Source organism: Sparus aurata, chromosome 5 (assembly GCF_900880675.1).
Source record: "Sparus aurata chromosome 5, fSpaAur1.1, whole genome shotgun sequence".
In the NCBI taxonomy this organism is placed as follows: Eukaryota; Metazoa; Chordata; class Actinopteri; order Spariformes; family Sparidae; genus Sparus; species Sparus aurata.
In genome coordinates, this window is record NC_044191.1 from 24,719,880 (window position 1) to 24,745,976 (window position 26,097).

The 26,097-nt window shown below is 40.7% G+C and overlaps 3 protein-coding genes across 7 annotated transcripts; 1 reads left to right on the top strand and 2 right to left on the bottom strand.

Moving 5' to 3' along the window:
• The first annotated feature begins 3,612 nt into the window (after positions 1–3,612).
• On the top strand, positions 3,613–10,725 carry agpat9l (1-acylglycerol-3-phosphate O-acyltransferase 9, like). 3 transcript variants are annotated; one of them, XM_030416700.1, is made up of 14 exons: positions 3,613–3,749; positions 4,077–4,354; positions 5,370–5,436; positions 6,691–6,839; positions 6,946–7,091; positions 7,191–7,265; positions 7,377–7,466; positions 7,557–7,650; positions 7,742–7,857; positions 8,237–8,292; positions 8,502–8,587; positions 8,686–8,814; positions 8,921–9,000; positions 9,774–10,725. In XM_030416700.1, the coding sequence occupies exons 2-14, from the start codon at positions 4,211–4,213 to the stop codon at positions 9,880–9,882; spliced, it is 1,341 nt and encodes a 446-aa protein (XP_030272560.1). In that variant the 5' UTR covers positions 3,613–3,749; positions 4,077–4,210; the 3' UTR covers positions 9,883–10,725. The 3 variants fall into 3 exon arrangements, with proteins under 3 accessions (XP_030272560.1, XP_030272562.1, XP_030272561.1); XM_030416702.1 differs by lacking the exon at positions 3,613–3,749 and adding an exon at positions 3,778–3,863; XM_030416701.1 differs by lacking the exon at positions 3,613–3,749 and adding an exon at positions 3,868–3,995.
• A 3,673-nt stretch (positions 10,726–14,398) lies between these two features.
• On the bottom strand, positions 14,399–16,566 carry myl7 (myosin, light chain 7, regulatory). The gene is made up of 7 exons (XM_030416737.1): positions 16,511–16,566; positions 16,285–16,386; positions 15,340–15,415; positions 15,113–15,217; positions 14,937–15,015; positions 14,794–14,842; positions 14,399–14,707 (listed from the first exon to the last, which is right to left on the bottom strand). Exons 1-7 carry the CDS (start codon positions 16,511–16,513, stop codon positions 14,603–14,605), a joined length of 519 nt encoding a protein of 172 aa, XP_030272597.1. The 5' UTR covers positions 16,514–16,566; the 3' UTR covers positions 14,399–14,602.
• A 1,495-nt stretch (positions 16,567–18,061) lies between these two features.
• Positions 18,062–25,899, bottom strand: gck (glucokinase (hexokinase 4)). Of its 3 annotated transcripts, XM_030416696.1 has the most exons (11): positions 25,512–25,899; positions 25,205–25,298; positions 21,916–22,078; positions 21,657–21,811; positions 21,330–21,449; positions 21,123–21,218; positions 20,934–21,033; positions 20,650–20,833; positions 19,847–20,002; positions 19,270–19,503; positions 18,228–18,733 (listed from the first exon to the last, which is right to left on the bottom strand). In XM_030416696.1, exons 2-11 carry the CDS (start codon positions 25,211–25,213, stop codon positions 18,586–18,588), a joined length of 1,365 nt encoding a protein of 454 aa, XP_030272556.1. In that variant the 5' UTR covers positions 25,214–25,298; positions 25,512–25,899; the 3' UTR covers positions 18,228–18,585. The 3 variants fall into 3 exon arrangements, with proteins under 3 accessions (XP_030272553.1, XP_030272556.1, XP_030272555.1); XM_030416693.1 differs by lacking the exons at positions 25,205–25,298; positions 25,512–25,899 and adding an exon at positions 22,485–22,656 and having other exon boundaries at positions 18,062–18,733; XM_030416695.1 differs by lacking the exon at positions 25,512–25,899 and having other exon boundaries at positions 25,205–25,425.
• Between the last annotated feature and the right edge of the window lie 198 nt (positions 25,900–26,097).

Consider the following 26,097-nt stretch of genomic DNA (forward strand, 5'->3'; position numbering starts at 1 on the left):
CTAAAGTGTCCTCTTGGGAGCCAAAACGAGCACTAAAGTGACCTCTTGGGAGCCAAAACACGCGCTAAAGTGTCCTCTTGCTTGGCAGAACACAATAAACTGCCCCCTTGGCTGGTTAAAACATGATAAACTGCCCTCTTGGGTGGCAAGAATGCGGGCAAAAGTGCCCTCTTGGGAGCCAAAACGCACGCTAAAGTGCCCTTTTCAGTGGCGAGAACACGCTGTATTTTCGCCCCTGCCCTTCGAAAAGTCTGTGCACGCCACTGCTGAGATGTATATCTGATAAAAAGGTTATTTTAAATAAAGAAACTAGTTCAAATTGTTTGTTTTGAATTTTATAAAGGGGCAACCAAGGTATGACATGACCCTCCTCAGTCCTAATGTAGCCGTGACTTAAATATATGAGCATATTGTATGGCAGCTATATCAGCTTCATGATGAAACTAAAAACCTGTCACTTAAAAATCTACGCTTGACAAATGAAAGTAGTGCTGTGTAGCAGAATGAGTCAGCCTCAGCAAACATACAGTTGTGTAATTGTATATAAACTGCTATCTGACCTTGTTGTACCTTTCAGTGCTCCATGGTCAAATATAGAAGGAAAAACGGTTGCACAGTTGTGGAAAAGCCTCCTGTTAAATATGTGTATTGGTTATTTTTTTGCATGCTGTGTTCTGCTTGTGACATTTTTGCAGAGGGAAAAAGCCTAAAAGTCAAACAATAGACACACCCTGTGCAAACTCATCCATTCTTCACTTTTATTTAAGTTCATGGGACAAATATTTGTTTGTTCCATAATGCGGCTGCAGCTTGTGCACAAGGACATGCTCTAATTCTACATTTTTGCGAACACAGTTAATATTAGTTTGTTTCAGCCAGAAATTTGATTCCAGGAAATTCTTTCAAACTGGATGTTAAGAATTTCTCTGTAGAAGCAGACCTGCGAAAATCCCCAGGAGGTGTTTTCTGAAGTTTAGAGTGCACTGTTGAATAGCCCTGTGTGTGACATTATTTATGATTTCCACATAACATTTAAAGACCCTGTGAACTATACTGTAATGCACCGTGTGTTAAAGGCTTTTTCTGAGGCGTGTCCTCTGGGGGCCCCTCTTAGTAAATACTGCTGTTGTTCAGTTGTCTAATATTTATCCTTGGAGCAGATTTACGTGTGACTAAATGGAGACCTGACACATTCCCTCGTGCTTTGTCTTCGTCCATGGGAGACACGGAGGTAGAGTAAATCTATCTATGTAGATCCAAATGTAAGACTGAAGGAGTTATTTTAGAAACAAAGCATTTTTAAGTCCATATAAGACCGCTGGATAATGAGGTATAGGCTTTTAACCAGGAAACATTTGTTAGTTTTTTTCTTAGAAATCTCTTCAGGGAGTAGGGAGACCATAATTTTAGAAAGTTTAGTGCCTCGCTAAAAATAACATAAACCCCTGATAGCACACAGTTCCACACAGATATATGACTAATGGGCCATACTGGGGTGTTTCCCCCAACATGACCCAATAAAAACAGCATGCAACATGAGCAGTGAGCTCTTTGTGTCGAGATACCAAGATTAAAAAACAGCTATTTTTGAACAACCAAGCACTGCATTACCGGAAGTAACACGCCCTGATATCAAAGGACAAATAGTGCCTTGTTGGTTTGTGTTTTGCTGCACATGAAATGTCTACCTGGACTGGCCATCCTTCCTCATTTATTAACAACTTTATTGCCCACACCTGTCAAAGTGATCACATATTCTAACAAGAAGATAGATTTCATCACATGGCTAGTGTGATATCGTTTTATCTTTGCATGTATCCATGATTGTGGAGCAGAAAACTCTCTGGATTTAGGTTCAATCTGAAAACGAATTGCCCTCCTATCACTCCCAGAGACATTACACAAACTGACCCCCTGAAGTCCCCAGTTACAGTAATGTGCAACAGACTGTGAAATGTCTGAACCTGGAAAATAATCAGGACCTTTTGTGAGTCCAAGGTGGGAGAGGGAGGTTTTTACGCCGAGGGACTGTGGCCACATTCCTCATAAAGGCTTCTCTTTGTTGTGGTGAGTAACATTTCTGACAGGTTTGGGGCATTTTATGATGGCAGTATAACTGTTTCCTAAAATGTATCAAATTGCAGGTGAGGATTATTAGTGTTTTGGCAGCTTTGATAGTGGTCGTTGCTCTCAAAGGACAAGAGAAACTGAAAATTATTATATGACAACAACAAAAAAGATCAACTAATTAAATGAAATTCTTGCTGCTCCAGGGAACATGAAGTTGACCAGAGTTATATTTTGTCTTGATTGTTTTTTATTTTCAATGCATAAATAGTTATATTTTTTTTACTAAAAACATTTTTATCACAGGGTTCAAATACTTTTTGGAGCTTCTTCAGGTGCTCTCAGCCATTTCCTGAGGTCTTAATGAGTAAACTGCTCTCATGGAAAACTCCAGAAAAACTACTGAAATAAGACTTTTGTCAGTCTGCAATTTCCAAAGTCAAGAATGGTTGAATGTTTGTTTTTATTTTATTATATTTTGGTGCATTATTATAAGCTTTAATGAAGTCTTATAAGTACAGGAAGGAAGTCTTTTCCAAGGTCAGTATTTACTCCTTAGTAAAAAGAGCTGGATATTTTCCATTATTTGAAAATGCAGCCACTTTATTGGGTTCACCTTTGCAGTATAAAACAATCCAACACAACTGCACTGACATAAAATTCGACTTTTATGATGCCTATAGTTGCTTATCTTCGAGCTGTTAATTAAATATTATGCCTGAAGTCATAGAAAGTGTGAGTGTACTTGCAGTCCAGCACGACACTTGCAACAACTATGACCTCAATGCTCAGGCATAGAATTTTATCAGAACCGCTCTAATCATAATAATGACAACTTTACTCACTTATCAGAACAAATACAAAGTGTGTCACAGAGAGAACAATGATTGAACAACAAAATGAGTGATAAGTGAGTGATGAGGGCCAAAGATCAGGATATGCTGTCAGATCAAAATGTATTTCTTTGGAAAAGGCATTGACTGACGGAGCCGTGTGTCCTCATTTCCCCAGATCATTTAGAGCCATACGGGTAAATCAATGAGACCTAAAACAACCATGAAGCCACTTTGTAGAGGCTAAAAGAGGTGTGGGATGATTATTATTATCTCACCTAATGTTAAAAGCCAAGCAGCTGATTGCTGTCCAGTCTGAAGTCGAATCAAGCGGAGAGGCTGCGTGAACAATCAAGGTGTGTGATAAAGGCGTGAACCACAGCTTCTTCATCTCTGAAATTCAAAACACAGGTTATCATTGCAATATATCCAGTGTCATAAAAACATGACTGGATCTTTGTGATGTCTTGCTCGAAACATTAAATAGATGCAACAGATTTTGAGATGTTGTGACAGTCACACAGTAGATGTGTTTGTTTGGTTGGTGTCGAAAAAGGATTTCTGTCTCCTAACAATGAATTAAGTACAAAGAAATTTAACAACCTGTAGTTATTTTATAGCGTAAAATATGTTTTATGGCAGAGCAGTTTAATGACATCATATCAGATATCAGCACAGGTGAAAGAGCAGGTGAGTGTTCAGCCTGCACTCCCCTCTCTGTCCACACGGGGCGCTGCTGTGCTCCGTGAACTTTGTTCCAGTGTCGGATGGGCGTGTTTGCTCTCTGAGCCCAGTCCTTTGACTCGAGTTACTCCTCAGGAAAGAAGGACATGGACTTAAGTTTGACAGGTAAGATGAACCCGTGGAACTCGAAAACAAAGCCGCTGGTGGTTGTAGAAAGCAGAAAAACAATGCAGTCCTGCACGCGGTCTTCTGGTCTAAGTATAGAGGAGCTCTGACACAGTTGGGTCGTTTAAGGATTTGTTTAAATTGGCAGGATTACACGTGATAGTGGTCGTCGGCGTTAATGTGCGCGTGTTTCTCGGAAGCGTGCCGTGACCTGCTGAATCTTCACTCCTGATTGAATTAACTGGGGTGTTTATTCTGCTCACATTGTCATTGAGTTTGTTGATGACATGACCTTCATGTGCTGACAGCTGATTGTATCTCACACAGGATGGATCTACTTTGGTGAGAGTACGGATACCTGACGAGATAAAGCACCTTTCCTCCTCACACACACTACAGGACGACACTACATCTGAGCCACAGGACTGTTCTTGCACACCTCAGGGCACAACGTGGAGAAGATGGAGGACTTCTGGGCAGGAGCCCTCTGGACGATGAAGATCTGGCTGTACCTGATCGTCGGCCTCATCATGATCCCAGCCATGTTTGGCTTCTCACTGGGCATCTCCGAGACCTACATGACCATCCTGGTCAAAACCTTGGAGGTACTGTTTTTTCATTATGTTCCTGGCAGATTATCTATATATAATTATCTTGATATCAGACAATATATTAGATTTTAGTGATGTCATAAGTCTATTCCTGGTTTTTAAAGGTAGAATTACTCAACTACATTAAAGTGATGTACTTTTCTAGAACCTGTCACACCCCTGGTGTTCCACTTGTCCTTACCTAAACCCACTTAGTCATGATATCCACATTACTGATTATTTAACAAAAATATGATGGTGGTAATATTATTTGAAAGTACCAATAGTCATCCCTATAATATTGCCACAATGTCAATATTAAGGTATTCGGTCAAAAATTATGTGATATTTGATATATTCCTGGTCCTAACATTTATAAAGTTCCTTTCAGTGTATAGCCAAAGAGTATTGCATTATTAATTTAAAGGAGACCTATTATGCTTTTATTTTTTTCCCTTTCTGTCAGTGTGTTATATCGGTTCTCTTGCATATAAAAGATCTGGAAAGGTTAAACAAGTGCAAAGTCTGCACCAACAGGAGCTCCTCTCTCCCACAGAGAACACTGCTCCTGAAACGCCTCATCAGTAGTCCCGCCTTTAATTCCGTGACTTTGTGACATTGCGATACGTCAACATGTCACACATTTGCATAATTTATGTCTACGTGTGGCACGTAAGAATGAATTTAGCACTGCTAACTGCTCTGTTGTTGTTAGCGGTGCTGGGTCTTGTGTCAGCTGACCAATCAGAGCAGACTGGGTATTCGGAAGGGGGCTTCTTAAAGAGACAGGAGCTAAAACAGAGCGTTTCAAACAGAAGTTGAATACAGTGTACACTGGACGGGGAAAACTGATGTGTTTTTTGAGCATTAAAGTATGTAAACCTGTTCTGTTAGTTACCCAAAATAAGATTATCAACATGACAATGAGCATATTATGTCTCCTTTAAGGCCATTCAACCCAACCCTAATGAGAACATTGTTATCCACTGGTACGCATAAGACATAATGTCTCCTGTCTGTCCTCCTGCAGTGGGCCACTCTGAAGATCCAGAAGGCACATGCTGATGAGCAAACACTCAAAGCCTCTCCGTCTAATGGTGAGTGGAAAACATGTGCATTTGGAAGAATGTTCGAGAAAGATAGACAGATCTGCATTTGGTAAGGGTGCTCTTCTTGAGAAAAACGGTTGTCATATCCTCTGTTGTGAAAGATGGGGCTTCGGTGACAGATATATGTTCTGCTGCAACACTGGATTTCATAAGACAGTTTACAACGAGTCAGGACAAGCATGTTGCAATGATACCACCCAGACTTGAGAGTCATTTTTTTACCAGTGCAGATCAGAATTGCCGTTTTGTATTGTTGGATGATAACCCCGTGACCCTGAATGGCAGGTTGAATTGTTTTATTTTGAGGGCTGCAGGACTGTCCCTGTCTGGCACCGCAACTCTGTTAACTTGAGATCTTTCACAACAAGGTGAAGTTGCTCTGGGAACACCGCCTATCTCAAAGGACGCAATTGCTCTTTATCAGCCACAGAGCTGCACAGGGTGGTATCCCACTGCTGTAACGCATAAAGACGTTAGCCGTGTCAGCAAGATGTGGCTTCTGCAAGGTCCAAAGTGTGTCACTGTTACATTTATAAATGTTGGTGATGAATAGAAGAAGCAAAAGCGCTTAATGAAGAGCGTTGAAGCAGACATTGCTCTAAAAAGCCTTGACTCGTTATTAAATCCAGGGATTGGACTTTGTTCGCTGGGTTATCAGATAACATTGAATATGAGCTGAGGTCAACTCTTAACTGTTCTGAGACCTGTGCAGCCTTACTCAAGACTGTGAACAGCTCCATTCACTTATTATTATGTAATACAGGTTAAAAGGTGAAAGGTCATGTGTGGTGATGAGAAACGTCTAACTATCTCATCTCTCTTCTGGACTCAGAGCCAGTGTTTCATGTTTAAAATGATCTTGTTCTGCCAAATGACACATGTTGAACATTCCTAGATTAAGCAGATTTGCTGTGGAGGATATTATGCTTTAATTTATCTTAATCATTTATGTTATTTTTTATGTAATTCTTGCTAAGTAGAGAATGTAACGTCCTTCCAAGAAACACATTCCTGATCCCGAATGAACCTCGATTTTTTTTTTCTTCCGTTGACTCAAACCATTTCGTCCTCGACCGCTATCAACACAATCTTAAAAGATACTAAGAGGCTGATTTATCATCCAGATTACTATGCAGATAATGATTCCTATCAGAGGATTGACTTTGACTTTGACTGTGTGTGTGTGTGTGTGTGTGTGTGTGTGTGTGTGTGTGTGTGTGTGTGTGTGTGTGTGTGTGTTAGGTCTCATCCAGAGGGAAGATGGCTCTATGGAGAAAGAGTTAGAGGAGCTTAGACGCAGTCGCCCCAAACCACTTGTAGGTGGTGATTTTAGCCTCAGTGACTGTTTCTATTTCAGCCGGAGAGGAATTGAGAGCATCATAGAGGATGAGGTACATTTCAACTCAATTAGCAAACAACACAATTTGTTATGTAAATGGTGATAGGTGGTTTGTAATCCCTGGTTTTGCGTTTCACGTCATTCATGTGTGAATTCAGGTGACCCAGCGGTTCACGTCGGAGGAGCTGGTGTCCTGGAACTTACTGACTCGCACCAACAATGATTTCCAGTACATCAGCCTGAGACTGACGCTTGTCTACGGCCTCGGCATCTTTGTGAGATACTGCATCCTCGCCCCTCTCAGGTAAATGAATACTGAATAGAGTTCTTATTTCAGTATGTGTATGACAGTTTATTGCTCCTGCTTGAAAATGAAAGACTGAACGTGTTCCTCTTTCTCCAGGATAACACTGGCCTGCATCGGTCTCACCTGGTTGGTCATCGGAACATCTGCAGTCGGAATACTTCCAAACTGGCGGTGACTGCAAATTAGAACCATTCCAATTAATGATAGTCGTCTTCGGTTTTTAACTTTTGTTCTCTTTGAAACCTTTCCCTCCTCATCTGTGCTTGTGTTTTTTGTTTTTAGGATTAAGTCCTGGCTCAGCGAGTGGGTCCATGTGATGTGCTACAGGATCTGTGCTCGCGGACTCTCTGCCACCATCCTCTATCACAACAGGTGAGGAAGCCTCCTCAGCACGTAGCTTTCTAACAAAGAATCAGGGATAACCTCTGATACTGACTTCATGTCCTTACCTCGCAACAACAGGGAGAATAAGCCCAAAAAAGGAGGAATCTGTGTCGCCAATCACACCTCTCCTATCGACATTGTGATTCTCTGCAACGATGGGTGTTACGCTATGGTACAGCTTCTTTTACTTGACGTTTCCACACATTTGTGTCACTTTCAATCCGGAATCATAATTAGCATGATTGCCTCAATGTGTTTGTCAGGTGGGTCAGGTTCATGGAGGTTTGATGGGAGTCCTCCAGAGAGCCATGGTGAGGTCCTGTCCTCACGTCTGGTTTGAGAGAGCAGAGATGAAAGATCGCCACCTGGTGACCAAAAGGTGAGCTCTCCACTCCAGCACGTCTTGTCAGGCTTGTCTTTGCACTTCTTTTCTCGCCTGTATTTTCTCTCCGTGGCCGCCCTGGCATTGAGAGAGGTTGGCATTTTCCTGGCAGTGAAGTCTTCTAGAGTTTCTGCATCTCGTCTTGTCCAAACAAGAACAGATATGTTTTGGAGAGTTGCTACTGAACAGTGACTCATGCAGTCTGGATTCCAGTACCTCATATAATAATATCACATCTTCACCCCAGACGCTCGTTCCAGATGTTTGATGTATTGTCCAAATGTGAAAAAAAAAAAAAAAACTCTTCAAAGGTTTAATATGTAGATATTTATGCAGCTAGGAAATGGTTTTCATTACCTCTTTGTGCCGCTTCCAGGTTGAAGGATCATGTGAATGACAAGACAAAGCTTCCCATATTGATATTTCCAGAGGGTAAGTGTGAGCATGTCGAGAGATGGAGTTACTTCATGTTTGTCTTTGTATCATCAGAGGTAAGATGTAGTGAGGGCTGTTGTTTTAGCTCCGTGCCTGGTGGCAGTCTGAGCCCTGAGCTGTGACAAATGAGCAGCTACTTTATGTGGGTTTGGACAGAGCTCACACAACTCTGTTCCCTTTAATCTCCCGATGTCTGGTTTTCACAGGAACCTGTGTCAACAACACATCCGTCATGATGTTTAAAAAGGGAAGTTTTGAAATTGGAGCGACGATATACCCAGTGGCCATTAAGGTACCTAGTTCCTTTCTGTCAATCAAGCTCCACCCTTGGCTTACATATTTCAAACAACAGTTCCTAACTTACACTTTTTTTTTTTTTACGTTTCCTAGTACGACCCAAAGTTTGGAGATGCTTTCTGGAACAGCTCCAAGTACAGCATGGTCAGTTACCTGCTGAGGATGATGACGAGCTGGGCCCTCGTCTGCAACGTCTGGTACCTGCCAGCCATGCACCAACAGGTGAGTACGACATGAGCTGAACCGTGTGCCCCCGCCCCTTCCTGCAGTTCATGTATAGTACACACATCATGGTGGGCTGACTTTGCTTTCTATTCAAAAATGGCAGGAGGGAGAAGATGCTGTCCAGTTTGCCAACAGAGTTAAGTCAGCCATCGCTCACCAGGGAGGCCTGCTAGATCTCCAGTGGTAAGATCTTTACTTTCTTATATTGATTGTTTTTTTTAATTGTTCTGGAGTATTTTACTTAACTTTTTCTGGTCAGAACTGACTTGATCCAGGCTTATATCATACATATATATTTATACATATAAATATGTAATATGTAATGTGCTGCTATTTATCCATCTTGATTGTTAATGTGAGTTGCTGAGTTTTTGAGATTTAGAGAGTTTAAGAGACATCTGCCTTCTCTTGATTATAATGGAGCTAGATGGCACTCGTCTTGGGGTGAAATCATGACCCGGTTGCTCAAGATGATCCGCAGGCCTTGCTGTGAAGACTTCTGTATAGGAACAATTTTAATTCTACCAAATTACATCAAATCACAGAGCAGAAGGAAGCGTGCATCTACTCATGAATGAAAGATTAGCTAACTCAGGCCATTGGTGTTAAGATCCTGCTTAGTCACGAGTCTCATCTGGAAAGAGACGCTGCTGTTGAAATGAGACTCAAGATTTTGGGTTGAAATGTTCCTTTAATCTGCGATTCAGAAACCAACCCATAGTGCACAGTCATATACAGTAATTGTATCATTATATCACAGCTGGTGAGTGAAAATCTTTCCACAGTTTCCAGAGACATGATTCTCCACAGAGGCACACGCGGCCTTTTAACTGAATGTCAAACATGAAACACCCAAACGGCCTTTCAGCTTGACAGTGATATTAATTGACCTTGAAGAGTGAAATCTTGGGAACCACTCTCAGTTTGTCCCCGTCTCCACCTGTCCATCTCTGCAGGGATGGAGGCCTGAAGAGAGCCAAGGTGAAGGAGTCGTTTAAAGAGCAGCAGCAGAAGCAGTACAGCAGCATGGTGGTGGGAGAGGACAGCAGCAGCAACAGTGACTGAGATCTCCCACAGCACACTGCACAGATCCCTGTTTTTGGAGAATGTCCACTGGAAAACAGGCCACTCTCCTCCAGTACGTTCCCATTAGCTGGACCTTTCAGGGGAGTACTGCCAAGTGGACTTAAAACACAATGTGAAACCTTAGGTACAGCTAAGAGGAGGAGAGTCTCAGTGATTCACAGCAAACACAAGTGCAATATGAACTTTATGAGAAGCTGAGCTGAGCTCTCTGTTTTAACTGCTGCTGAAGATACCGTGGCTACTGTTTTGATTGAATGATAATGCTGAGATAATGCTTTGAATGAAATGTGTGATCGCGGAAAAACACTGGATCCATGAATGTCTCTACTCCAGGGGTATCTGATATTGCCGTGTTGGTCTTGGACCATCCTCTCAAATGATTCAAATCCATATCTGGAGGGATGTGTCATGGCTGAATATGTTAGGTGTAGGAAGGTGGGTTTGAATCACATTTGAAACATATATTTATACTGTTCACTTATAATTTGACACTAAGTTAATTTATTATTTTCCACTTTTCAGTTTTTTGTCACTGTAGGTTTTAAGAAAACATGGTTTGGGTTCAAATAAATACTTTCACAAAGTTGAACACATGTTAGAAAAGATAACTTCACTTCTTTTTCCCAGAGACACAAAGCAATATCATTACAAAACATGAGTGGTCCGTTGCAAAGCTGGTCCAGGAGCATTAGTGATGATAGACCAGGAAAAACGCCAACACGGCGATATCAGACAGCCCTTCTCTCACAGTCAGTTGACTCATTCATGTGCCGTTCATTGTTTTATTTTTATTTTTTAATAAATCTTTGTTTACAATTTTAACACCAACAGTGTGATTACTCAATGCCAAAAAGATTCTGCATGTGTATATGTACGATTTTATAAAATGACACGGCATATTATTGAGTTTAATAGGGGTGGGAATCAGTCTAACTCACGATACACTACTCGTACGAGATGTTGCTCACAAGATGGCGATTCTGTTAAACTTGAGAGAAGATTATCTAATAATACATCACGTTGTTTGTGTGTAACTGAAGAAGAAACATACCGCCTAAAATGCAAAAAGCAATTATGTGTTCATTTACTGCATTGTGGTGTCTTTGTCACAGAATTTGAAATGGAAAAATAGAGTCTCTGTGCTTGGTGTCTTAAACACACACAGAGTGCAACTTGTCCATTTAAAAAAAAAAAACAACTCTTGCTCCGCCCCGATCCACAGCAGCTCGAATGTACCTGCTCACTCACACACCTTTAACTCTGATCACCAAACTCCTTTTTCTCTGTTTTGCCAGCTTGGTCTGTTTGTAATATAGGAGTTCTTCAGTCATTTAGTCATGAAGTTGATATTCTGCTAAGTCAAACTGACAGGTGAATCTATCCTGTGTATCTGAGCGCCTGCATGCTTTGTTAAAAATATCAATACTTGGCACCAGTGTATCAATAATGTAATGCAAGAGGAAAGGATATGATGTATTGTGGTATCACTATTTCATCCCTCCCTTATTATTTAATGTTTGACAGAGCCAAAGAGAGAAATACTGCGATAATCATTATTTAAGTATTTAAATATTTGTGTTATATATTTAGATTTTGCAGCGTTACACTGCAACATAATTAACACTGATAAGCATGTATGAAACACAATTTCCAGTCAAGGACAACTGGTTTTAACAATCTTAGACTATTGAGTTTAACACTGATAGACATTTTGCTTTGTTTTCAAGAAGGGAAACTTTTTGCAATCTGTTTTTGGTAACCCTTGACCCATCGCCACTTTTTCCACACAAAGGTAAAGCGTGGACACAAGAGACTGAAAGGTTTGGCACTTAAATAATGCATGAGAAGGTCGAGTGTGAAAGCCCAGTTCATTAGATGCCCACACGAGATGGGACGCCCTTAAAGGACGACACACAGCAGAGACTTTTTAGATTTCTCTCCACTGGATGGTTTTCCTGCAGTCAGATCCTCACCGCCGCCATTTTCCTCTGGGTTCCCCTCTTTGGTCCCTTAAAAGCAAATTAAAAACAGACTTCACTCACTGCGACCGTGTGAATGTTGATGCACTTTCTTACGTTTCAAGTTGTCAGCGTTCCTCACCATCATTCTCCTGATCAGTCACATCTGTGTTGTCCTGCACACCCCGTGTAAAAACAAACGTCATTTGATCACATGAATAACATCTGTCACATCAGCAGATTGTGTCTGACAGCCTCCAAACCAGTTATCAGTTATGATGGCGGCACTTACCTGCAACAAGTTGGATTTGTTTTTCTTTCTCTGTTCCTGATATCTGCAAAAAAAAAAAAAAAAAATTTAAAGAAGTTTACATGCAGTTGCCAAGAAACTGAGCTGAGTCCGGTTCATCTGCAATGATGACAGCCCGTGTGTGTGTGTCGCAGCGTTCCTTGAAATGTGACTTCCTGTGTCTCTTACTGAACTGGCCAGGAGAAACTAATGGTCCAGTCAAATATTTATGAGCCTGATCAGTGCCTCACATCTGTGTCAAACAGGCTGCAGCTGATTCAGACGCTGAGCTGCTTTTATCTCTCAGCAATAAAAGCCAATAAAGCTGCTCTGCAGAAGATCTTTTGCATTCTGCTCAAAACAGTTACCGCACAGTTTATTGTGTTAATTCAAGGCTATGATTTGAGAATGAGCTAGCTTATTATTTTTGTTAGTTTCCTTCATGTGTAGCCATTATTTAATTTAGTTTAATTTAATTATGCAGGAAAACAGGGGAATGACTGGTCCTCTCAATAACAGGGATAAACAAACATTATTATAGGTCGGGCCTTTAACAACAGCTTTTATTTTATCTGTAAAAGCAACACGATAAAACCAAATTACTATGAGCTATCTTAGGATGTGGAATTTCCTTCTCTGCCATCCTGTGATGTGCCTTGAATGTGAAGTACACAGTAAATTCTCTGCTCACTGAAAAGTCACAGCACCATTGATGCAGAACACTGTGAATCTGTTACATTTAAAATACCTGTTACATTTGAGCACATGTGCAGTGATCCAACCCACCGTTGCAGATAGGAGTCATAGTTCCTGTTGGCAGGTTTGGTCTTCTTCTTCAGTCCATCTGGTGTCCATGTTGTGCTTGTATCTACTCCTACATCCACCCTGCCTGCAGCTCCAGATGCAATAGGCATTTCTGCCAGGAGGACGACAGATTTTCAGAAGGCAAAAACATAAACTCACAGTCATTTGGATGCGACTCTGCAAGAATGTGCTGGGAGTGAAGCACGCCTTGCAGAGTTTCACTCCAACTCCTCCTCGAACTCCTGTTGTTGGCGGGCTGTTTGCTGTGTGAGCAGGAAAATGTGGCCGTGGAGTTTATGGAGGTGTTTGTTGTTGTATCCATGGCGACAGTCTCTCAAAAGAATTGAACAGCAGAGATGCCTCTGTGAACGGGAACCACTGATGTCCTCTTTACTGATCTGTAAAGTATTTAGAAATAGTCACATGTGCCTTCACATGTAGTCCAGGGAAAATTTAGTTTCACGTTCAAGTCTCTTACCAACCAAGAAGGAACTACTTTGTCTTATTTATCTTAAGCCACGTTTCCATCGTAGGAGCTGCACTCAGAGACTACGAACTTTAGCTCAGCACGTTTCCACCACAGGGACCAGGGTCTTAATGTTCCAGGGACATTAATTGTGCCCTCAAAAGGTCCCTGCTCAACATTGTTGATTTGTGGAGTATTCCCAGCATTTTATTTCAGCCACCATTTTTACAAATCTGCTGCTGCAAACCAGTTATTTTTTTTACTCACTGTGCTTGTGCCATCAGCATTGAGTTACAAATCAAGGCATATGGCAGATGGACTGATGCCATCATTGTTGTATAGTTGTGTGCAAAAATCATCCGAATAATTTAGCTGAGTTAGCTAGTTAGCTAAATACACATCTGCAAAACCATAGATAAGTAAAAATGTTTCTTCATGCATCGTGATGTTTGTTTAGCTTCAAGTTTCTGTTTGTCCCGTGTCACGACACTGTGCTTATGGTCTGGTTAGGTTTCTGTACAAAATCACTTGGATAAGGATGGGAAAAATCATGATTTGGATTAAGATAGTTATTTCGCCACAAAATGTTTGGAAATGTCCCCATGGACTCCGACTGCGATGGCTGGTTTGGTAGCCCTGTGGCCTGTTATAATGGGCGGATACATGGCTCTAGAGTTTATGCAATTGGTCTTGAAAAGGTTTCAGTATGATTATTGTCACTCTCTCAAATAAGCAGAAAGACTGAACAATTATTTGTGAGTTTAAAATGACCAGCTACTTTTTTAAACTCTGTTATTCTCTCCTTTTCTGTACACGTCTTGATGAGTTAAATTTCAGTTAACATCAAGAATAGGTCATTTTTCTATGATTGATGTCAATTTGTTTTATTTGAGAACACAGCAATGGTAAGGAGCTTTTAGTCTTATTCTATAAACAGCATTGCTGAACAAAATTAGCATTTGAAATCAACAAAGAAACTTTTGAGGAGCCCAATAATTTATTCCCAACAGCATACAAACAAATGAGCCAATTATTAATACCATTAGAATTGCAGCATTTATTACCATTGAACAGCTGAGGTTAAATGAATCATGTGTTCAGCCATTCATGTTGCTGGATGAAAACCAGCCAGTTATCATAATGTTCAGATGACCCGACTACACTGTAGGATTACAGTGCTTGTTAGGATTCCTCCTTCTCATCTCCATGTGTGATGATGTAGCAGAGCGACTTGTAGTCGATGTTGCCAGTCGGGTCAATGGGAGCGAGAGCAAAGGCCTGATCCACCTGAAGCGTTATAAAGTGACTGGTGAAAATCATCATCTTAAAGAATAGTTTAAGAGTCTGTGACTATAAAAATAGAAAAGACAAACCTCTTCTGCTGTGAATTTATCAGCCTGGTTCATCAGTAGTCGTCTAAACCTGGATAAACATGACGAGAACAAGTGTAAGGGGAGAGGATAAAAAATGTCACTAACAAACTAACGTGAATGCTAAGTAATAAAACTGATCTTACTCATCCTTGTTCACAAAGCCAGTCGCATTGGGGTCAAAAAGCTTGAAAGCAGCAAGTATGGTGTCTTCAGGGTCAGTACCTGGAGGGAAACAAGGCATCACAGAGCATCTTCTAAAAGTTCATCAGAGAAAATTGAAAGATTCATGAGATCATAATTGGATCTGAGAGGCTCTCACCATTCAGTTTCTCCCCAAACAGACTCAGGAACACAGTGAAGTTGATGGGACCCTTCCCCTCATTCAACATCCCGTCCAGCTCCTCGTCACTGACGTTAAGCTTCCCTGGTACACAAACACACACACATACACACATCATCATCATGGTCATCATCAATAGAGCCTACACCTATTAATTCATAAGTTCATATATTAAAGAGATTAAAATTCAAAAGTGAAGAATATACCCAGCTGTCCGTAGGTCTCCCTCAGGTCCTGTTTTTTGATAACACCATCTCTGTCTTGGTCAATGCAGCCAAAAGCCTGTAGGATGAAGCACAAGCAATAATAATGACAATTAAATCAAAACGGAAATAGAAAGAGTGAGATAAAAGATGAAATAGACTTTAAATTTTAGATTTTAAAATTGTTTAAAACTTCTTTCTTTTGAATACACGTTTTTACAAATGCAGGGAGACTGATTATTAGTCACTATGATAGAAATACTGAAATGTAGGTATTTTACTCTGCACAGCTCACAATGATAATGTTTTCCTTGACTAAATGTAAGAATCTGTTGAATTACATCTAAGCCTTTTCTTTTCTATCAATGACTTGTAAGATTAGCAAGGGTTAAATAATATTTTGATTTAGGCATACAAATCATTGCCAGTGAATTGGAAGTGTAATATTTGCACTGTAAAAATCTGTACATCAACGTTTTATTTTAAATTTTATTAAATAATTTACCAGTCTGGGATCATTAAAGTAATTCTATTCTATTTATTTGCATCTAAAAGGGAAGTTCTCCCTCATTCACTATTGTTGTAAATTAACGGAGAATTGTTGCATTAATCATTTATTTTCATTTAAGAGCTGTTTTTTGACAAAAGACCAGGGTAATTGTGGCAGATGCTTATTTCTGAATATTGATAAAATGTGAAACAATTAATTCAGTGTTTTGGGTTGAAATGAACAAACTGTAGTCCTCTCATGCAGGAATTAAAATTTGCAATAAATGTGTGCTTATCATCTGTTCAGTTTGTGTATTAGGTCACATCAACCTTTCCTGTAATGGTTAAGTTAACGAATGAAGGTAAATTGAAGCAGATTCATCTGTAAATTTCCTCCAAGAAATAAGAGAGAAAGAAAAAGAGCTGTGTCCGGGCTGGAGAAGGGCACTACTGCTGTACCTCTTTGAACTCCTGTATCTGGGACTGCTCGAACATGGAGAAGACATTGGAGCAAGCCTTCTGTCCTCCCCTCTGTCTCTTGTTCGAGGCCTTCTTACTTGCCTGAGAAGTTTTACAAAAAACTAATTCAGACACAAAAATAATACACAATTACCTAATAAAAACACATTAATAGATTCCAAAATTGTCCATTTTTTTCTTTTTAAGTCATCGCTGACTGACTTACCATGTCTGAGTGATCGTACGTGGACTCCCAGCCGAGGTGTGATGCTGGGGTGGGTTTTATGTACGGCCAGTCTTATCGCCTGCCCTCCTATAATAGCCTGTGGTGGGCAGCACAGTCCCTTACAAGGCCACGGCTGTTCTCCGTGTGTCGCTGCAGGGAGCTGATAAGAGGTGAAGCAGCCAGGATTCCTCCGGGCTGGAAAATAGAGATATGAGGAGCAGAGAGTGAGAGAGGAGACAGGGCAAAGTGACCTCTGACGTTTGACAGTCGCTCGACCAAATAAAAAAAGTTTCTCCTCAGAGGTCAAATTAGGCTGAAAACGGATGCGTTATGTGCACTATTATAAATATTTCAAGAACAGCCTTGTGTGATGCTACACAGCGAACTTAAGCCGGATTTCCTATAAATATAATAACTACCTGTTGCACATGATGATATAGGGACTAAACTCTTTGTGCAGTTCACTAGTTTTCTGATCATTTCTATTTTCATAACATACCTTTCTCCTTTTTGGTGCTATGACTGTGGACAAATAGAGCAGATGATATATTATCTAGGAATTAGAAATAAGTAGAATGTAGAAATTCACACTTCTCTCCAGCCTAAATGTATATTATTTTGGACAGCTGAATTCTGGCTGTGCAAACTGAAGCAGAATTGCCTCCTTCAGTGAATTACAGGTGAGAACAGGGTTATATTGTGAGTTTGATAATTAATGACTAAGTGAATGTTGAAGCCACAGTTCATTGGCTAAATCTTTTTTTTTTTCACTGGCTAAATAATGAAGCCTTGGATCAAAATCACACACCGAACACAGAATGTATCATTTCCAACTGCACCACTGGTTTCCTGAATGTTTACCCCAAAAACTGATCAGCAAGTTCATGGATTATATCTGAGAGAACCGATTCATTAATACATTGTTGTTCTGGGTCCATTTTCCAGTGTATTATCATAATGAAAGCATGAAAGATTTTAATATCCATGCTTTCTAGCTTTCACTGCATTGATGTAATATCAATAGGACTATTACACCTATTTCTTTGATTTTACGTTGTGCTCAATTCGATTACATTGCTTGAAAATGAGTATTGTTTTAATGTGTTGAGTGTATTACATTACTTTGGTAATGTTTGATGGCGCTAGCTTTGGCATTAAATCATATTCGTCAATCTAAAAATCTATTATAACATAACTTTAAAGTGCAGTCCTCTCCTCACCCTCTGTCCCTGTCTCTTTAAGACCCCTACCCCAAAATCTCTGATTGGTCAGCTCTCACATGCCAGAGCAGACACCGACCACTGTGTTTCTGCCTCAGCTCTATGGGTGTTTTTTTTAACCCAGCCCTTGATGGGGGTTTGGCTGGGGGCAGTGACTGTATAGTTGTGCCATCATAACCTTACAACCAAGTCCTGACAGCTCTTTTGAAGGCACTGTTTCACAGGGCTGCTTGCATTTGAGCATTTGGTTACTTTCACAGTATTTATTTAGCAAATAGACTGGTTTAATTATAACAACAAAAACAAACGAGGGAAACTCAATTTTTTTTTACAATATGGGACCTTTAATTGAGCAGTTTTATTTACAGCTTATTTACCTCCATCACATTTCATCACGCACTCATGAAAAACTATAACCTACTGGCTAACACACATAAGGTTGTAAACGTAAAATTCAAATATACAGTAGAACAAACAGAAATGACAACACAGCAAAGCAATGAATATGATGTAGTTTACAACAGCATTTACAAAAACAATCCAATGTGATGTACATCAACCAGTTTGCACTGGTATTATAACACACTGTCATCAATAATACATCAGCCATTCTTTAAATGGCCCAGTCCGTCACAGTAAACCAATTCAAACCAGTTCAGACACACTGACATTGTTACAAGTTGGTCTAATTCTACCAAATACAGTAGAATAACAATAATACAAGTTGTTTACTGCTTTCTTTTCTGTATATCTTCCAGTGACGAGTATCCACTTAGCCTGAAAAGGCCAGAGCTGCCGACCGGGATGACATGTTCTCAAACTCAGAGTTCAGGCTTGCTCATTGCACGGCTCCCTTTACTGTGTCAGCATGCAAGCAGCCATCTTACAGGCCACTGCTGAGATTAGAGCAGCTCCGCGGCCGCTCCCCTCCTCCGACTGGATGAAGGCGATCTCACAGTGAGGCGTGAGGTCTCTGACGATCTTGTGGAACCTGTCACGGAAACTGAGATAGAGAAACAATACGTTGAGTGTACAGAATCAGTCGAATCTCCATCTGTCCCACCTCCTTTTTCACTTTTTCCCCCAACTGTCTAGTAATACAATTGTCTAAGAGGAATTCATTGCATCCTGTTGCTTGATTAAGGATGGAGCTTTTTTCAATACAGAAAGTGTGGACGCACTGCATTGAGGTCGTTTGAGGCTCTAGAGAGAAAGGTATCTCTGCCTCCTCCACAGTGGATTTCTCTTTGTGTGACTGCTGAATATTGGTGCTTTGTTACTTGATTGTTCGAAAAATACATTTAATATCAAATGATACTTAAGATATCTGACTTTTTTTTTTTTTAAAACTACTGGAAATAGTCTTGTGAAACCATGCTATCACTTGGCAAGCTCACCATCGTATGTATAAAAACATTGTGTTTTAGGGTGGGCCTTTCCCTTAAAAAGGGTCGATCTAATGACATAAGGCCCTTCCTTTAACTTACTGCTTTTATATGGTCACAAAACTATCACTGAAAAGTCTAAAACATTCCTCACCATGGGTGCAGCTTGTAGACTGATCCGTCGACCCCCACCGTGATTGCCAGGGCCTCCTGGCTGCGTCGCTCACGCATCAGGTTGATCACACCAGCGAGCCCTGCGCCGCACATGTGGGCAGAGCGAGTGGAAACACTCTCACAGACCAGACGTACAATGTCACAGTCCAGCTCTGATGGCAGAACACCCAGTGAGGACAGGATGTTGTAGATTTGTTTTCTGTCCCCGGTGTCACTGTAGGAAAATGACAAGACTGATCAAATCTCTTTCCCTCTCTTACTGCCAACACTGTTATATAAGCTCATGTCATCAGCAACAGGTGTTACTTTTTTCTTTTTTTTTGTGCTACATTTAGGTTTTTTCTTCCTCTATGTTTATGCAAATGCAACGATTGTCTACATGCAGTGATAATCTTATCACATTTTTTGTCTTATTCTATGGGATATATATATATATATATATATATATATATATATATATATATATATACTTTTTTAAGCACAATTGTCTTTAGCTCGTGGATAACTATCTATCTATCTATCTAACTGCAACCATGTTAGGATCTGCTGACACCTACCTCTCCACCTGTGAGACATAGCGCGTCTCAAAGCTGCCACGAGTCTTCAGCTGCTCAGACGCTTCACCATTAAACAGCAGGTCTTCATTCACCAGCTTCACCAGGACAAGCCGGACCAGCTCACCCATATACTTCCCGCTGATAAGCTTCTCATATCTGCAGGGGTCAACAGGAGAAGAGATAGTTAAAGTTAAAACAATCGAAATGAAGGATGGAAAAACAATGAATCAAAGACATAATGTGAAAATAGTGGAAGAAACAGGAAGGTAAAACGCATCACAAAACACATGTGCAAACGACTGTCTTTGTGTGCATGGACTGGAAAAGCAGAGGGGAGCAGACGAGGATGCCAACGTCATTGTTAAAGAGGCTGAATGAGGCTGGACTCAGCAGTTGTCTGTGCAAAGGGGCAGCCAGCGCCAAAGGTAAACAGCCATTAGGGCAAGAGGGATCATTAATCTGACAGCCCCATCCGCTGACTGACCACTGACGTATGAGGCCTCTCGCCATTTACAAACATCCTCAGGAAGAAAAGCGGATAGCTTAGCAACTACACAGACAGCTCAGGTGAGAGTCAGGTGAGTATTGCCCCAGAGGGATGATTAATTCAGAACAACAGTAAGAGAACGAGCGAGAGGGACTGTGCAGCACATGTTTAAGTACAACATGAATCTCTCAGGCCTTTAATGGCACATAGCTGAGCTTGAACGTACGCTCGAGTGTGTGTGCATACAGTAGAAGACGTATAGAGCTCTCGTGTGCATTTGACTGTGTGTTTGAGGTGAATGCACTCATTGACTCACAGCTGATGTCCGGGGTTAATCGAGGTCTCGTCCACGACTCTGTCGTACTCCAGTCTAAACTCCTCAAGCTCCCCGTTGTCTCCGAATGCCCCCCACTCTGTGTTCACACACATCCGGCCCTCCTCGCCTTCTACCAGCTCCACGGTCCTCATCTCCTCCATGTAACACGCATTACAACCAGTACCTAGTCAAAAAAAAGAAAACAACACAAAACCTTAGTTGTGCTTGAGTGTCTGCATGAGTGCATCGCAGTCGGGCATTCATGCTCGTGTGTGTTCGCTTACCAACAATCATCCCGACTTCACAGCTGCGATCTTCATAATAGCAGGAAATCATGGTGGCTACTGTGTCGTTCACCATGGCAACCACATCCATCTCGAAGTCCTAAGTGACAACACCAAATCAGGTATGAATAAAATAAAATCCAGCTGTTAAAAATCAGTCTTGTGTTGATTATTAAGAGAGAAGCTCACCCCTCGTCTCTTGATAGCGTCTCTGAGTAATCCCACAACATTGTTCCCTTCTGCCCCCGACGCCTTGAAGCCCTTGGTCCAGTTAAGCAGGATACCCTGTGGACAGACAAAAAGACAAACCTTAAACTTCTAAACTTCATACATAAAACAGGGATGTTTGCTGTCACGGATCTTCGTATGAAAGCATGTAGAGGTGCAACAACCTACCTTGTCAATGTCCTCATGTCGTACAGGAAAGGAGAAGGTGAAACCGAGAGGAAGCTTCTTGTGCTTGATATGATGTCTGTCCAAAAAGTCGGACATACACTCTGCTATGTAGTCGAACAGCTGCAGAGAGAGGGGAAGGGAGGACATGAGATGTGGAAAAAACTGCACAATAATTAGTGCTAATTTCATCCTGAGAGGTTTACAGTCGACACTACACCAGTATTTACAGAGTGGAAAATATTTTGCCACTCTTTTGCCATAGTCTTCACCAGTCACCACAGAGATTTTACAGTCACTATATCACTTGTTGATATTACTGGTAAATACCATTTCTGCAGTGCCCGTCATGGCGTCTTCAGGAATGGAGTACATCTGGTTCTTGGTCTCCACCTTCCAGCTCCTCTCCTCATCTTCACCCACCTTCACCAGCATCACACGGAAGTTTGTGCCCCCCAGATCCAGGGCCAGGAAGTCGCCCACCTCTGTCAAAAAACACACACATCATCTGAATGCTGGCTTTACATCCTCTACAATGTTTAGTCTTTTTTAACCAAAATAAAAGTGTTATGACTGATGGAGTATGTACCTGATCCCTCAGGGGTGGAGCAGACATAAGTCGGAAGCATTTTGACGCTGGCCTCTTCGTGCGTCTCTATACGCAGTCCTCGATCCATCTCACGCTGCATCCTCTCCATGACTTCTTTTAGCTCTTCCTTATTCAGCCTGAACTCTGACAGGATCTGCTCTACCTGCGACAAGAGAAGAGGAGAGCTGGTCAGGAGCTGCCGCTGCAAACAGACCAAGCAACTTCATACGCTCGTAAATTGTATGCTGAAGTGAGCTTTCAAAAGAGAATTAAGGTTTCCCTTTTGAAAACAAGAAGGGAAATCAGAAGAAGTAACAGCATAACATCGGATCAGAGCACAGACAAATAGTATGCTATAGAAAGACTAGGAGTAAACAAAAAAAGAATCATCACTTAAGCTCCTCACCCAGAGTTTCCTCTGAAACAACATGGAGCAGTCTGTGTGTGAGGACTACGGTTAATTCACACAACAGCAACATGAGATAAAAACATAAGTCTAAAACAAAACTAAAGGTAAAAATTCCTCGAACCCCTGCAAAGTCTGGTCAGACATAAAATCCAGATCTTACCATGTGGATCTTATCAATCACAGAGCTGTAGCTGCAAGGCATTTTCACCATCTGGTCGAGTTGAGAGCTGACACACGGCATCTTCGCAGGTTTGACTAAATGAGCCTCGGTATGTGTTTCTAGGTGTGTGGTGAGTGTGTGTCCAGACTGTGTGTGTGCAGAGTCAGTCAAGTGTGAATAGCCCTGAATGAGAACTTCAGCTGTTTTTATGCTCAGGTGAAGTGGGCTGGCCACACCGCACGTAAAGGCCCACCCCTTCCCCGATCTCGCCCCATCTGGTGATCGTGGGGGTTCGGACACCCACACACACACACCCACCCACACACACACAGATACACACACATAAACACACACACACACACACAAAGAATACCCAAAGTTCAAGTCTACCTGACATACTTACTGCAAAGTAAGAATTACATTTTAAGAACAGTTGTTTTTTATTGCAGGGAGCAAAATGTACAGATATCATTGAGCATTTGGATGGATTTATATAATGTATATATTCATATGCCTAATCTGTTTGTTTATAGGGCTCTAAGAACAATATGAGAATGTTCAGCTCAGTTCAGTTCAGACCACTTTATTTATCCCAAATGGGCAATTTAGTTGTAGCTTTTCCAGACATCAAACATTAAAAACATAAAATCATTACAACGATCATTCATTCAGTCAGTCAGAAAACAATTTAAGAGGCACATGGGTACGTCATAAATAATAAATTAATGAGTAAATAAATAAATAGGTTCAATTCTTCTAAAATTAGTGGGGTCTGAATTTAGGAGTTTGATGGCAGATGGAATAAAAGACTTTGCATATCGATTAGATTTGCTCCTGGGCACATTATAGCATCGACCAGAGGGCAACAATAAAAATTTGGTCGACAATATGAGAATGTTGCATGTTTATAAGAACAATAGAAAGATGATCAAGTAAGAGATGCTGATTAGTTCAATGCATGTCTTAGTTATTCACAATATATGACAGTTTGAACTATAGGTTTTATGGATCCTCAGTTATAATGGTGAGATTTCAAATGGTTTGATGTACATTTTCTAATCACATTCCGATTTTGTGACATATTTTAGATACGTTTTGGGTACTCTGTTGTGCACTTTTGTCTGCACTTCAATTCAGTTGCTTTCAAACACTTGAAAAAGACAATTTTCAGCCCAATTTTTCCCTTTTTTTCTTTTTTTTTTAATTAACATCAACAAAACATTTTTTTAAATCACATCTCACAATAATGTCTGTGATTTTCAGTTACTGCGAGGGTTTAAAAATCTCAGATGTTAACCTTGTTCTGAACTTTTTCTATTGCATAAGAGCAAGATGGAAGGCCACAGGGTTGCTCAGTGAGGGAGCTTCCGAGGCCAGTGAGATTTACGCATATATTTGTTTTATTGCTAATTCGCTAAAATTAGAAACATGTCTCTCAAATTAGCTCCAGCGAGGGATGAATGACCTCCAAAACTAACAACAGTGTGGTGCAGGTTAAGGCCTCCGGTGCTTATCAGCACCAGTAGTTTACCTGACCAGAGGTCAGAGCTTTTCTTAGCTCTGACCTCTGGCTGTGAGGTAACTGTGACCCTCTCCCCCACTGCTGGGTTTCAAAGTAAACCCAGAGAACTCCACTGACCCAAAGAAACGTTTATGTGTTAAACAGCATGTAATATACCTCTTAAATGTTGATTTTTTTTTCCTTAAGGTTGTAGTATGTAGTTTTGGGGAGGAGATTTTAATGAGAAATAAAAACCTTTGATGGATTTTCATGATTGAATAAACTGAATAAACATATTGTCCTCAGTGCATTGCACAATTCAGTCCTGTTTTACTTGCAGGATCCTTCTAAGTCACCACCTTTCTAGCTTCAAACAGTGTTCTCCGGACGTTACTTTACCTCTGAGGACAGCTCGTTTACTCAGTTATGGAGAGATTTTAATCAGAAAAACATTTCTAAGGCTGTATTATTACAATTTAAAGTTTGAATTTCTCTACAAATCCAGGTCATGCACCTTTAAATGTCCCCTTAAATAGCTTTAGGTTTGGTAAAAACTAAATTCTTCCATATTTTTTTGAGATCAACTCTCTTCTAGTTATTTCACCATATGAAACTTTTATACCAAGTAGAATATTTAAACAGAAGACACCATGTTTTGTGCTGATGCAACCTTACAGCAAATGTTCCAGATGTTTGGTCAGTCACTTTACAGTCTGAACTGAGACCAATACAGCAGCCATAGGCCCATTCTACTGCATTAAAAGTGGTACATAGAAAAGCCTAGGAAACTTTTTTTCCCCTTCTATCCCAGGTCAGAAGATAATGAATGTCTTACAAAAGAACTTTTTGGGTCTGTGAGCTATGCAAATAAACTAACAGGGGTGAGAGGGTAACTTTTTCCAAGCTTTGCCCGATGGGAGGCACATAGAGACAGACTTTGGAAACCCCTGATTTAAGCAGTGTCCTTATTCCCTTCACATTTGTATGATAACTTCTTTTGAACCTTTTAATTAACTTGAATTCTTTGTTTAGTATTTATCTATACCCGACTGACTTATTTACCCACTTAAAGATTATATTAGATAGATAGATAGATAGATAGATAGATAGATAGATAGATAGATAGATAGATAGATAGATAGCAGCAGGAGACTTATGCCATCAGTGAAACACAACCTTGACTTTCATAAACTAAATCTCATCTTTTTTATTTCTTTACCTTATCCATCGTATCCCGCCGAGGATTAAATCCTGAGTGTCCGGCCGACCATCAGTGCTCTGCAGTGGAAGTTCACTCGTTCTTCCCAGGAGCTCTTGAGATTACCAAATCTCAGCTGTTAATGTGTTTTAATAACTCCGTGCATCAAATGTTAAGAAAATGTCATCCCTTTTATGGGAAGCTGTCCAGCAGGGGATATGATCTACACCGTGTGTCATACATTTTTTTTTTCTTTTTTTTTTTTTTTTTTTTTTTTTACATATCCGCAGTGTTTTCAAGGCCCGACAGCTAAACAGTGAAATCAAACCTTTAAGGAAGCTGGCAGAGGTGTCATCAATAGCTTAAGGATTTTTCTTCATTCTTGCAGACACTGAACGAGGATAAAAACTAAGGCTCCATCTTCATTCTTGCAGATATGTTATATAAAAAAACAACCTCATTCATCCAGTTAACAAGTCCAGTCATCATCCGCGTCGGCGCACTGGTAACTCCAACTGTCAGTTATTAGCGGAATACATTTTTTTTTTTTAAATCCCATCCAAATCTATCGTAGGCAGAGGGCCTTCTTACCGACCTCGTCACTCTCGATATCTTAACGCAACCAAAAACTAGTTCCAGGAAAGACGAATCATTTCTGCCCCTGGTGCAGCCGAGCTGTCAACAGGTGCACCTAAAGGCTCAGCGGTTTCCATGCCAAAACGATTTCAGTGTGTTGCCTTGGAAATGAATTACGGGCACACTTCAACCATGGAAAACACTTACCACTGAGTTAAGTGGCCAGGGCAAAATTGTTAAATGGAGCAAAATTACCAGGAAAACATCAAGTGGGGGTGCCATGTTTTTGGTGAGCAGTGGCCTGGTAGACGCAAAAGGGCACCACGCTTTTATTATTT